At 43.9% G+C, this 15,476-nt stretch overlaps 1 protein-coding gene across 3 annotated transcripts in view; it reads right to left on the bottom strand.

Moving 5' to 3' along the window:
- The window catches only part of MMP24 (matrix metallopeptidase 24), a 199,881-nt gene that overhangs the window by 31,927 nt on the left and 152,478 nt on the right, over window positions 1–15,476 (bottom strand). For all 3 annotated transcript variants that reach the window (XM_056548362.1, XM_056548363.1, XM_056548364.1), the window contains exons 2-3: window positions 11,965–12,113; window positions 2,683–2,799 (exon numbers count right to left, since the gene is read on the bottom strand). In XM_056548362.1, coding sequence (XP_056404337.1) covers window positions 2,683–2,799; window positions 11,965–12,113 — 266 coding nt within the window. The remainder of the gene's footprint in view (window positions 1–2,682; window positions 2,800–11,964; window positions 12,114–15,476) is intronic.

Below are 15,476 nucleotides of genomic sequence, written 5' to 3'. Positions count from 1 at the left end.
GAGCTGGGGTTCTGACTGACAACAGAACTGCTGACCGCCTCCCGGACCCTCATAGTACAATGTGTGAGCCGACACTGCTCAGAGGATAGCCAAACTACAGTAACCTTGGCCCAATACCAAATCTATCAGATCGGCCGTCCATTAGTCTGACCACATTAGCGCCGTTTTCTGAGCAACTGGATCAGCAGGATTTTGAAGGCGGCAAGAATTTGGATGACTAAACACTGGCTGACTAATGGCTAGAAGACTAATGGATGGTTGGTCTGTTAGATTTGGTCTCGGGCCGAGCTTACTGTAGGTTTGGTCTCCTTTGCTGATGCTTGAGATGTTCTAAAGCCTGTCCAGACTTGTGAATACAGCTCTGAAGTATAATACAGGCCCCACTCAGGCCAAGTACAAGGTTAGGGTCTATTCACACAGCAGATTCCGCCTCAAATTAAAGCCCCTAGACTCCTATGGGATTCCGCACTCATATTCACACTTCTGAATTTCCGCTTGCGGAATTCTGCAAGCGGATATTCAGAAGTGTGAGGCTGGGTTCACACTGCAGGATCTCTAGGCAGAATTTCTGTCGGAGATTGAGCCGGCGGCACTAGGACCGTGCGGACTGCATTGCCGTCCCCATAGATGGCAATGCATTTCTGAGCAGATCTCCCAAAAGAGCCACCCAGAAATTCTGCCCAGAGATTCCGCAGTGTGAACCCATCCTGAATGGGGGTGTGGAATCCCATAGAAGTCTATGGGCTTTATTTTGAGGCAGAATTCTGCCGTGTGAATAGACCCTAACCTTGTACTAATCCCCTATCCTGTGGTTAAAGGGGCCCCTAGACATCTTATCCCCTATCCAAAGAATAGGCAATAAGATGTCTGATCACGGGGGTCCTGCCGCTGGGGACCCCCGCATTCTCCTTGCTGCACCCGGCGTTCGTGCAGCTCCAGAGGCTCGTGACGTCATGGTCATGGTCCCTCAATGCAAGTCTATGGGAGGGGGCGCCCCCTCCCATAGACTTGCATTGAGGGGGCGTGACCGTGATGTCAAGAGCCTCCGCCCCGCATCGCCAGTCATCCAGTTTGCACCGTGCACCGGATGTCTGGGGTGCCACAGCCGAGATCGCGGGGGTCATGCACAGCACTTATACTGTACTTAGGTTCTTAGCTTTCGTATCAGTCAAACGTCCGTCACCATTCACAGTGTATAGATATGATTACATACACACTCTTCTTGGGTCCATAACATATATACGTTAGATAGCACATTTACACTATTATATCCGACACCCCAAGCATGTGTTAGACATTTGAAATCACGCATATGTTCCAGTCGTGTTAATATGTCTGTTAGTTTCAGCAGAAGCTCCGCCTATTTATTACAGCCGATATGTGACACTTAGCAATAATAGCATTCGTAACACATACGTCACCAAGTCAGTATTACCCATTTGTTACCATTTGAATCAGCTTGACAAGTTACACGCAGCTTCTACCTTACAACCTTTTCAAGGGTATGCATTACCCTAATAGTTGTTGACATCATGGTTTTCATCATGTCTGCAGAAGCACGATCTGCTTACTTACTGTTATTGACATGTTTTCACAACTATAACATCATCACACATAAGCAGTTGTATACCCATCATACCTGCCACATCTGCAGGGGGGATGCATTGCATAGTTGTTGTTACTGACACATCTTCAGAGCAACAACATCATGACACTTAGGTGGTTCTATACCCTTCATTTCTGCCATGTCTGCAGGCACGATGGTTACATAAAGACCTGTCACGTCTACAGGCTCGATTGGTTACGTAAAGACCTGTAATGTCCACAGGCACGATGGTTAAGCAAAGACCTGTCACGTCTACAGGCACGTTGCTTACGAAAGACCTGTCACGTCTACAGGCAAGATAATTACGCAAAGACCTGTCAAGTCTACAGGCACAATGGCGTTGAAGGGTTCGGTCACTCACAGCGGGACTTCACTCCGGGGACTTGGCAGTTTAAGGTATGGTTAGTCTTCAGGTAAGATGCCTATTTGAGTGTAGTTTGGTTTACAGGCAATATGGCACCACAAGGATATTATCACCAAAGGTCTGTCATGTAGTTTGTTATTGTGTATAATTTTGCTAACAGTTTATTTTTGCCTCTTAATAGCAGGGACTTGGATATCTTCATGTTATCCCTGACAGGTACCTATCGGTTTCACTCTTGCCATGATCTCATAAGTAAGTATGTTAAAGATGCCTATTCGGTTCGTATGTCAGCCTGGTCCTGTTCCAGTGCCGGCTCGTTTCTTTCAGAGTATCATGTCTCCTCGGTACTAGGCATCGATTACTAAAACAGCTAGTTCTACTTTCTGTCTCTCAAGTCAAATATGGGTTTTGTGTTAGTTATTGTGCTATTGGTTTATCCTATGAGGTTTACTTTTTGCCCTCTAAAGGTGTGCGTCACGGTTATGGGCACAAATCTGACTGCTTTGTTAAGCTTATGTTTTTGCATACAGGTATGTAATTACAGGCACGAGTGTGAAGCCCCCAGAACAAATACATGTTGTGCTCACATCACAATGGAGAAGCTGATCAGCAGGTCCTGCAGACTAGAAGACGCCCACCTCCCACCGTGCCCGGGCACCATTAGCTTTGTGCGGCGCCCACAATTATTCGTCTCTTTCGGCACAGAACGTACCTGTATGTAATGTGTTTCTGTCTCCACTTCTGGCCTGTTAGTGCATATCTCTTGTTTCTTCTTTTATGGCTTAAGTGAGGAAGGTCAGGTACCCCGCAGCGAGGCTTCTTCATCCACCTACATGATCATTGTATAAGAAATAAAGAGCAAATACCGTTATCACTGATCCTCAGGGGACACATCAAAGTTACCATTATATAAAGCGGCCATGACATTACTTGGGGCGCTCCTCTGTGTATAGGCAATTGGAGTTTTTCTTTAATGACGCCCATTGTGTAATATCTTTGCCTTACAAAGTAGACTGGGTTACTGCCCAAACTCTGAAATACTCTGCACAATATTTAATAAATAACTGTGCTATAGGGTCCTACATCTAGTATATACTCGAAGTGAACGATATGTATATTATATGGAGAACATGTGGACTAGAGATGTCCGCCGCAGGGCCACGTAAACCAGACGAATATACAACACCAATATTAACTTTATTAAAAGACATAGAGGTTGGGCTGTAACTTATTGATATGGGAAGTGACTGGGTGCTGAAATTCTTGTCAGGCCGCGTTATAGGCACTGAAGCTGGTTACTACATTACCGAGCAGGATCTGCCCATCATCTAATGTGTATGGGGGGCTTCCAGATGTCAGGGAAAGAAGGATCAGGCTCTTGGATGTTGGACAGAGGAGTCTGGTGGGGGACAGAGGAGTCTGGAGGATGAGGACAGAGGAGTCTGGATGGAGGACAGAGGAGTCTGGATGGAGGACAAAGGAGTCTGTAGGAGGAGGACAGAGGAGTCTGGAGGAGGAGGACAGAGGAATCTGGAGGAGGACAGAGGAGTCTGGTGGGGGACAGAGGAGTCTGGTGGGGACAGAGGAGTCTGGAGGAGGACAGAGGAATCTAGAGGAGGAGGAAGAGGAGGACAGAGGAGTCTGGATGAAGAGGAGGACAGAGGAGTCTGGAGGAAGAGGAGGACAGAGGAGTCTGGAGGAGGAGGGCAGAGAAATCTGGAGGAGGACAGAGGAGTCTGGAGGATATGGACAGAGGAGTATGGAGTATATGGACAGAGGAGTATGGAGGAGGACAGAGGGATCTGGAGGAGGAGGACAGAGCAGTAGGGAGGAGGACAGAGGAGTCTGGAGGAGGAGGACCGGGGAGTCTGGAGGAGGAGGACAGAGGAGTCTGGAGGAGGAGGACAGAGGAGTCTGGAGGAGGAGAACAGTGAAGTCTGGAGGAAAAGGACAGAGAAGTCTGGATGAAGACAGAGGAGTCTGGAGGAGGAGGACAGAGGAGTCTGGAGGAGGAGAACAGTGAAGTCTGGAGGAGGAGGACAGAGGAGTCTGGAGGAGGAGGACAGAGGAGTCTGGAGGAGGAGAACCGAGGAGTCTGGAGGAGGAGAACAGAGGAGTTTGGAGAAGGAGCAAAGAGGAGTCTGTGGGAGGAGCACAGAGGAGTCTGGAGGAGGACAGAGGAGTCTGGAGGAGGAGGACAGAGGAGTTGTAGTTTTTTGGAGTTGTAGATGTAGACACTCATATATATATAGTTGTTCATATATTACAAATGATGTTCTTAACATGACACATGGGAGGTGGCAGACCTAGAGGATGGATCTATAACCATTGAAGATGAGGACAATACAATCACTACAGACCTAGAGGATGGATCTATAACCATAGAAGATGACAATACAATCACTACAGACCTAGAGGATGGATCTATAACCATTGAAGATGAGGACAATACAATCACTACAGACCTAGAGGATAGATCTATAACCATAGAAGATGACAATACAATCACTACAGACCTAGAGGATGGATCTATAACCATAGGAGATGATAATACAATCACTACAGACCTAGAGGATGGATCTTTAACCATAAGAGATGACAATACAATCACTACAGACCTAGAGGATGGATCTATAACCATAGGAGGTGACAATACGATCACTACAGACCTAGAGGATGGATCTATAACCATAGGAGATGACAATACAATCACTACAGACCTAGAGGATGGATCTATAACCATAGGAGATGACAATACAATCACTACAGACCTAGAGGATGGATCTATAACCATAGGAGATGACAATACGATCACTACAGACCTAGAGGATGGATCTATAACCATAGAAGATGACAATATGGTCACTACAGACCTAGAGGAAGGATCTATAACCATAGAAGATGACAATACGATCACTACAGACCTAGAGGATGGATCTATAACCATAGGAGATGACAATACGATCACTACAGACCTAGAGGATGGATCTATAACCATAGGAGATGATAATACAATCACTACAGACCTAGAGGATGGATCTATAACCATAGGAGATGGCAATACGATCACTACAGACCTAGAGGATGGATCAATAACCATAGGAGATGACAATACAATCACTACAGACCAAGAGGATGGATCTATAACCATAGGAGATGGCAATACGATCACTACAGACCTAGAGGATTGATCTATAACCATAGGAGATGATAATACGATCACTACAGACCTAGAGGATGGATCTATAACCATAGGAGATGAGGACAATACAATCACTACAGACCTAGAGGATGGATCTATAACCATAGGAGATGACAATACGATCACTACAGACCTAGAGGATGGATCTATAACCATAGGAGATGACAATACAATCACTACAGACCTAGAGGATGGATCTATAACCATAGGAGATGAGGACAATACAATCACTACAGACCTAGAGGATGGATCTATAACCATAGGAGATGACAATACGATCACTACAGACCTAGAGGATGGATCTATAACCATAGGAGATGACAATACGATCACTACAGACCTAGAGGATGGATCTATAACTATAGAAGATGACAATACAATCACTACAGACCTAGCGGATGGATCTATAACCATTGAAGATGACAATACAATCACTACAGACCTAGAGGATGGATCTATAACCATAGGAGATGACAATACAATCACTACAGACCTAGAGGATGGATCTATAACCATAGGAGATGACAATACAATCACTACAGACCTAGAGGATGGATCTATAACCATAGGAGATGACAATACAATCACTACAGACCTAGAGGATGGATCTATAACCATAGAAGATGACAATACAATCACTACAGACCTAGAGGATGGATCTATAACCATAGGAGATGACAATACAATCACTACAGACCTAGAGGATGGATCTATAACCATAGGAGGTGACAATACGATCACTACAGACCTAGAGGATGGATCTATAACCATAGGAGATGATAATACAATCACTACAGACATAGAGGATGGATCTATAACCATAGGAGATGACAATACAATCACTACAGACCTAGAGGATGGATCTATAACCATAGGAGATGACAATACAATCACTACAGACCAAGTGGATGGATCTATAACCATAGGAGATGACAATACAATCACTACAGACCAAGTGGATGGATCTATAACCATAGGAGATGATAATACGATCACTACAGACCTAGAGGATGGATCTATAACCATAGGAGATGACAATACAATCACTACAGACCTAGAGGATGAATCTATAACCATAGGAGATGACAATACAATCACTACAGACCTAGAGGATGGATCTATAACCATAGGAGATGACAATACGATCACTACAGACCTAGAGGATGGATCTATAACCATAGGAGATGACAATACGATCACTACAGACCTAGAGGATGGATCTATAACCATAGGAGATGACAATACGATGACTACAGACCTAGAGGATGGATCTATAACCATAGAAGATGAAAATACAATCAATACAGACCTAGAGGATGAATCTATAACCATAGGAGATGATAATACGATCACTACAGACCTAGAGGATAGATCTATAACCATAGAAGATGACAATACAATCACTACAGACCTAGAGGATGGATCTATAACCATTGAAGATGAAAATACAATCAATACAGACCTAGAGGATGAATCTATAACCATAGGAGATGATAATACGATCACTACAGACCTAGAGGATAGATCTATAATCATAGGAGATGATAATACAATCACTACAGACCTAGAGGATGGATCTATAACCATAGAAGATGAAAATACAATCAATACAGACCTAGAGGATGAATCTATAACCATAGGAGATGATAATACGATCACTACAGACCTAGAGGATAGATCTATAACCATAGAAGATGACAATACAATCACTACAGACCTAGAGGATGGATCTATAACCATAGGAGATGACAATACGATCACTACAGTCCTAGAGGATGGATCTATAACCATAGGAGATGACAATACGATCACTACAGACCTAGAGGATGGATCTATAACCATAGGAGATGACAATACGATCACTACAGTCCTAGAGGATGGATCTATAACCATAGAAGATGGCGATACAATCACTACAGACCTAGAGGATGGATCTATAACCATAGGAGATGATAATACAATCACTACAGACCTAGAGGATGGATCTATAACCATAGGAGATGACAATACAATCACTACAGACCTAGAGGATAGATCTATACCCATAGGAGATGGAAATACGATCACTACAGACCTAGAGAATGGATCTATAACCGTAGGAGATGACAATATGGTCACTACAGACCTAGAGGATGGATCTATAACCATAGGAGATGAGGACAATACAATCACTACAGACCTAGAGGATGGATCTATAACCATAGGAGATGACAATATGATCACTACAGACCTAGAGGATGGATCTATAACCATAGGAGATGACAATACGATCACTACAGACCTAGAGGATGGATCTATAACCATAGGATATGAGGACAATACAATCACTACAGACCTAGAGGATGGATCTATAACCATAGGAGATGACAATATGATCACTACAGACCTAGAGGATGGATCTATAACCATAGGAGATGACAATATGATCACTACAGACCTAGAGGATGGATCTATGACCATAGAAGATGACAATACAACCACTACAGACCTAGAGGATGGATCTATAACCATAGGAGATGACAATACAATCACTACAGACCTGGAGGATGGATCTATAACCATAGGAGATGGCAATACGATCACTACAGACCTAGAGGATGGATCTATAACCATAGGAGATGACAATACAATCACTACAGATCTAGAGGATGGATCTATAACCATAGGAGATGACAATACAATCACTACAGACCTAGAGGATGGATCTATAACCATAGAAGATGACAATATGGTCACTACAGACCTAGAGGATGGATCTATAACCATAGGAGATGATAATACAATCACTACAGACCTAGAGGATGGATCTATAACCATAGGAGATGACAATATGATCACTACAGACCTAGAGGATGGATCTATAACCATAGGAGATGACAATATGATCACTACAGACCTAGAGGATGGATCTATAACCATAGGAGATGACAATACGATCACTACAGACCTAGAGGATGGATCTATAACCATAGGAGATGACAATATGTTCACTACAGACCTAGAGGATGGATCTATAACCATAGAAGATGATAATACAATCACTACAGACCTAGAGGATGGATCTATAACCATAGAAAATGACAATACAACCACTACAGACCTAGAGGATGGATCTATAACCATAGGAGATGACAATACAATCACTACAGACCTGGAGGATGGATCTATAACCATAGGAGATGGCAATACGATCACTACAGACCTAGAGGATGGATCTATAACCATAGGAGATGACAATACAATCACTACAGATCTAGAGGATGGATCTATAACCATAGGAGATGACAATACAATCACTACAGACCTAGAGGATGGATCTATAACCATAGAAGATGACAATATGGTCACTACAGACCTAGAGGATGGATCTATAACCATAGGAGATGATAATACAATCACTACAGACCTAGAGGATTGATCTATAACCATAGGAGATGATAATACAATCACTACAGACCTAGAGGATGGATCTATAACCATAGGAGATGGAAATACGATCACTACAGACCTAGAGGATGGATCTATAACCATAGGAGATGACAATACAATCACTACAGACCTAGAGGATGGATCTATAACCATAGGAGATGAGAATACAATCACTACAGACCTAGAGGATGGATCTATAACCATAGGAGATGACAATATGATCACTACAGACCTAGAGGATGGATCTATAACCATAGGAGATGACAATACGATCACTACAGACCTAGAGGATGGATCTATAACCATTGAAGATGAAAATACAAACACTACAGACCTAGAGGATGGATCTATAACCATAGGAGATGACAATACAATCACTACAGACCTAGAGGATGGATCTATAACCATAGGAGATGAGAATACAATCACTACAGACCTAGAGGATGGATCTATAACCATAGAAGATGATAATACAATCACTACAGACCTAGAGGATGGATCTATAACCATAGGAGATGACAATACGATCAATACAGACCTAGAGGATGGATCTATAACCATAGGAGATGACAATATGATCACTACAGACCTAGAGGATGGATCTATAACCATAGGAGATGACAATATGATCACTACAGACCTAGAGGATGGATCTATAACCATAGGAGATGACAATACGATCACTACAGACCTAGAGGATGGATCTATAACCATAGGAGATGACAATATGTTCACTACAGACCTAGAGGATGGATCTATAACCATAGAAGATGATAATACAATCACTACAGACCTAGAGGATGGATCTATAACCATAGAAGATGACAATACAACCACTACAGACCTAGAGGATGGATCTATAACCATAGGAGATGACAATACAATCACTACAGACCTGGAGGATGGATCTATAACCATAGGAGATGGCAATACGATCACTACAGACCTAGAGGATGGATCTATAACCATAGGAGATGACAATACAATCACTACAGATCTAGAGGATGGATCTATAACCATAGGAGATGACAATACAATCACTACAGACCTAGAGGATGGATCTATAACCATAGAAGATGACAATATGGTCACTACAGACCTAGAGGATGGATCTATAACCATAGGAGATGATAATACAATCACTACAGACCTAGAGGATTGATCTATAACCATAGGAGATGATAATACAATCACTACAGACCTAGAGGATGGATCTATAACCATAGGAGATGGAAATACGATCACTACAGACCTAGAGGATGGATCTATAACCATAGGAGATGACAATACAATCACTACAGACCTAGAGGATGGATCTATAACCATAGGAGATGAGAATACAATCACTACAGACCTAGAGGATGGATCTATAACCATAGGAGATGACAATATGATCACTACAGACCTAGAGGATGGATCTATAACCATAGAAGATGACAATATGATCACTACAGACCTAGAGGATGGATCTATAACCATAGGAGATGACAATACAAACACTACAGACCTAGAGGATGGATCTATAACCATAGGAGATGACAATATGATCACTACAGACCTAGAGGATGGATCTATAACCATAGGAGATGACAATACGATCACTACAGACCTAGAGGATGGATCTATAACCATTGAAGATGAAAATACAAACACTACAGACCTAGAGGATGGATCTATAACCATAGGAGATGACAATACAATCACTACAGACCTAGAGGATGGATCTATAACCATAGGAGATGAGAATACAATCACTACAGACCTAGAGGATGGATCTATAACCATAGGAGATGACAATACGATCAATACAGACCTAGAGGATGGATCAATAACCATAGGAGATGATAATACAATCACTACAAACCTAGAGGATGGATCTATAACCATAGGAGATGACAATACAATCACTACAGACCTAGAGGATGGATCTATAACCATAGAAGATGACAATATGGTCACTACAGACCTAGAGGATGGATCTATAACCATAGGAGATGGAAATACGATCACTACAGACCTAGAGGATGGATCTATAACCATAGGAGATGAAAATATAAACACTACAGACCTAGAGGAAGGATCTATAACCATAGGAGATGACAATACGATCACTACAGACCTAGAGGATGGATCTATAACCATAGGAGATGACAATACGATCACTACAGACCTAGAGGATGGATCTATAACCATAAGAGATCATAATACGATCACTACAGACCTAGAGGATGGATCTATAACCATAGGAGATGACAATACAATCACTACAGACCTAGAGGATGGATCTATAACCATAGGAGATGACAATATGATCACTACAGACCTAGAGGATGGATCTATAACCATAGGAGATGACAATACGATCACTACAGACCTAGAGGATGGATCTATAACCATTGAAGATGAAAATACAAACACTACAGACCTAGAGGATGGATCTATAACCATAGGAGATGACAATACAATCACTACAGACCAAGAGGATGGATCTATAACTATAGAAGATGACAATACAATCACTACAGACCTAGAGGATGGATCTATAACCATAGGAGATGACAATACAATCACTACAGACCTAGAGGATGGATCTATAACCATAGGAGATGACAATATGATCACTACAGACCTAGAGGATGGATCTATAACCATAGGAGATGATAATACGATCACTACAGACCTAGAGGATGGATCTATAACCATAGGAGATGATAATACGATCACTACAGACCTAGAGGATGGATCTATAACCATAGGAGATGACAATACAATCACTACAGACCTAGAGGATGGATCTATAACTATAGAAGATGACAATACAATCACTACAGACCAAGAGGATGGATCTATAACTATAGAAGATGACAATACAATCACTACAGACCTAGAGGATGGATCTATAACCATAGAAGATGACAAAACGATCACTACAGACCTAGAGGATGGATCTATAACCATAGGAGATGACAATACGATCACTAAAGACCTAGAGGATGGATCTATAACCATAGGAGATGACAATACGATCACTAAAGACCTAGAGGATGGATCTATAACCATAGGAGATGGCGATACAATCACTACAGACCTAGAGGATGGATCTATAACCATAAGAGATGACAATACGATCACTACAGACCTAGAGGATGGATCTATAACCATAGAAGATGACAATACGATCACTACAGACCTAGAGGATGGATCTATAACCATAGGAGATGACAATACAATCACTACAGACGCACTTTGGGACCTGCACCCACATATTACTGTTACAATATGTTTATTCAATCACACAGAGTATGAATTGTAGTAACAATAAACCTGATCCCACACGTTCCCATTACATTGTAGTTGACTTACTCAATGGTCATTTGGTCCAGCACTCCGGTCACCGGGATCCCGTAGAACTGCTGCATTGTGGCCACAGCAGACTGCATAGCTTTTCCTGAATGTAAAGCTGATATTCGAATATCGTATGGGAGTAAATATCCGTACGTCTTCAGCCAGCTCTGCGGAGAGAGAAGAAGGCAGCCATGAATCTCAGGCACGTCTTAAAAATAGGTTTTATTGCTTTGGTTATGGACAAAAGTGACTTAAATCCAACCTGTCAACGCTGCTCTAACCACCGGTGATATGAAACATTAAAGGGGAACTGCAGTGGAAACAAGTGGAAAACAAATGTTTTCAAATCAACTGATGCCAGAAAGTTAAATAGATTTGTAAATGACTTCTATAAAAAAAAATCTGACAGCCGCCCAGAGGAGACCTGTGGATAGGACAGATGACGGCCGCCCAGAGGAGACCTGTGGATAGGACAGATGACGGCCGCCCAGAGGACACCTGTGGATAGGACAGATGACGGCCGCCCAGAGGACACCTGTGGATAGGACAGATGACGGCCGCCCAGAGGAGACCTGTGGATAGGACAGATGACGGCCGCCCAGAGGAGACCTGTGGATAGGACAGATGACGGCCGCCCAGAGGACACCTGTGGATAGGACAGATGACGGCCGCCCAGAGGAGACCTGTGGTAGGACAGATGACGGCCGCCCAGAGGAGACCTGTGGATAGGACAGATGACGGCCGCCCAGAGGACACCTGTGGATAGGACAGATGACGGCCGCCCAGAGGACACCTGTGGATAGGACAGATGACGGCCGCCCAGAGGAGACCTGTGGATAGGACAGATGACGGCCGCCCAGAGGAGACCTGTGGATAGGACAGATGACGGCCACCCAGAGGACACCTGTGGATAGGACAGATGACGGCCGCCCAGAGGAGACCTGTGGTAGGACAGATGACGGGTGCCCAGAGGAGACCTGTGGATAGGACAGATGACGGCCGCCCAGAGGACACCTGTGGATAGGACAGATGACGGCCGCCCAGAGGAGACCTGTGGTAGGACAGATGACGGCAGCCCAGAGGAGACCTGTGGATAGGACAGATGAGATAGGACAGATGACGGGTGCCCAGAGGAGACCTGTGGATAGGACAGATGATGGCCGCCCAGAGGACACCTGTGGATAGGACAGATGACGGCCGCCCAGAGGAGACCTGTGGTAGGACAGATGACGGCCGCCCAGAGGAGACCTGTGGATAGGACAGATGACGGGTGCCCAGAGGAGACAATGTGGATAGGACAGATGACGGCCGCCCAGAGGAGACCTGTGGATAGGACAGATGAGATAGGACAGATGACTGCCGACCAGAGGAGACCTGTGGATAGGACAGATGACGGGCACCTAGAGGAGACCTGTGGATAGGACAGATGACGGGCACCTAGAGGAGACCTGTGGATAGGACAGATGACGGCCGCCCAGAGGAGACCTGTGGATAGGACAGATGACGGGCACCCAGAGGAGACCTGTGGATAGGACAGATGACTGCCGCCCAGAGGAGACCTGTGGATAGGACAGATGACAGTCGCCCAGAGGAGACCTGTGGATAGGACAGATGACGGCCACCCAGAGGAGACCTGTGGATAGGACAGATGACAGCCGCCCAGAGGAGACCTGTGGATAGGACATATGACGGGCACCTAGAGGAGACCTGTGGATAGGACAGATGACGGCCACCCAGAGGAGACCTGTGGATAGGACAGATGACAGCCGCCCAGAGGAGACCTGTGGATAGGACATATGACGGGCACCTAGAGGAGACCTGTGGATAGGACAGATGATGGGCACCTAGAGGAGACCTGTGGATAGGACAGATGACGGCCGCCCAGAGGAGACCTGTGGATAGGACAGATGACAGTCGCCCAGAGGAGACCTGTGGATAGGACAGATGACGGGCACCCAGAGGAGACCTGTGGATAGGACAGATGACAGTCGCCCAGAGGAGACCTGTGGATAGGACAGATGACGGCCGCCCAGAGGAGACCTGTGGATAGGACAGATGACGGCCGCCCAGAGGAGACCTGTGGATAGGACAGATGACAGTCGCCCAGAGGAGACCTGTGGATAGGACAGATGACGGCCACCCAGAGGAGACCTGTGGATAGGACAGATGACTGCCGCCCAGAGGAGACCTGTGAATAGGACAGATGACGGCCGCCCAGAGGAGACCTGTGGATAGGACAGATGACAGTCGCCCAGAGGAGACCTGTGGATAGGACAGATGACGGCTGCCCAGAGGAGACCTGTGGATAGGACAGATGACGGCTGCCCAGAGGAGACCTGTGGATACAACAGTCAGACTCTGCTGCTTAAAAACTCATACAGATAAATGAGAAAATATAGATGTGAGAATGAGTGAGAATATTTTTTACTTGTTCATAAATAAGAATATCACCCCAAGATATACAGCTTTCTAATATAGTACTTGGCTGGTAAAGAAGTGGCTGAAAAGTGCAGGAAGATGCAATACAAAGTTTCTTAAAAATGTTAGCAGTACTGATATATGGGGGGAATATTAAAGAGCACCTGTCATCAACAAAAACTTTTAATATGTTGTTCATAATCATTAATGAAGAGATATTGTAATATATCTTCATTAAAAAATATTAATATTTATACCACTTTTTTCATTTTATACTTTTGGCCACTAGGGGTCTCTCTTCTCTGCCTGGTCTGCAGGCAGCATCCTATGCTTTTCATAGTAAGTGTACAGCTTTTAGGACTAATGCTGAAAGGGCTCTGGTCCTTCCACCGGAAGTTCAGTACTCTCAGCTCACAGGCTGGGAGCGAGTCCTGAGCTGAGAGGACTGAACTTCCGGTGGAAGGACCAGAGCCCTTCAGCATTAGTCCTAAAAGCTGTACACTTACTATGAAAAGCATAGGATGCTGCCTGCAGACCAGGCATAGAAGAGAGACCCCTAGTGGCCAAAAGTATAAAATGAAAAAAGTGGTATAAATATGAATATTTTTTAATGAAGATATATTACAATATCTCTTCATTAATGATTATGAACAACATATTAAAAGTTTTTGTTGATGACAGGTACTCTTTAAACAATGATCACTTTTTAATATCTGCCCAAATGTTCTGAATTAATTGTATGATCCTCCAAAAATCTAATGATCATTAACCACGGCCACCTCCATTCCCCCATAGACAATCAGCTTTATTCTCCTATATCTCTCTATATAAGCCTGTAGTGTGCTATACATCTACTCAGTGGCCTATATAATCCTGTAGTGCGCTATACACCTGCTCATTGGTCTATATAATCCTGTAGTGTGCTATACACATGCTCAGTGGCCTATATAATCCTATAGTGTGCTATACACCTGCTCAGTGGCCTATATAATACTGTAGTGTGCTATACACATGCTCAGTGGCCTATATAAGCCTGTAGTGTGCTATACACCTGCTCAGTGGTCTATATAAGCCTGTAGTGTGCTATACACATGTTCAGTGGTCTATATAAG

The sequence above is a fragment of the Hyla sarda genome, chromosome 12, assembly GCF_029499605.1.
Source record: "Hyla sarda isolate aHylSar1 chromosome 12, aHylSar1.hap1, whole genome shotgun sequence".
NCBI classification, from domain to species: domain Eukaryota; kingdom Metazoa; phylum Chordata; class Amphibia; order Anura; family Hylidae; genus Hyla; species Hyla sarda.
Note: the sequence above shows the minus strand (reverse complement) of the source record. Positions and strands in the feature narration are given on the sequence as shown.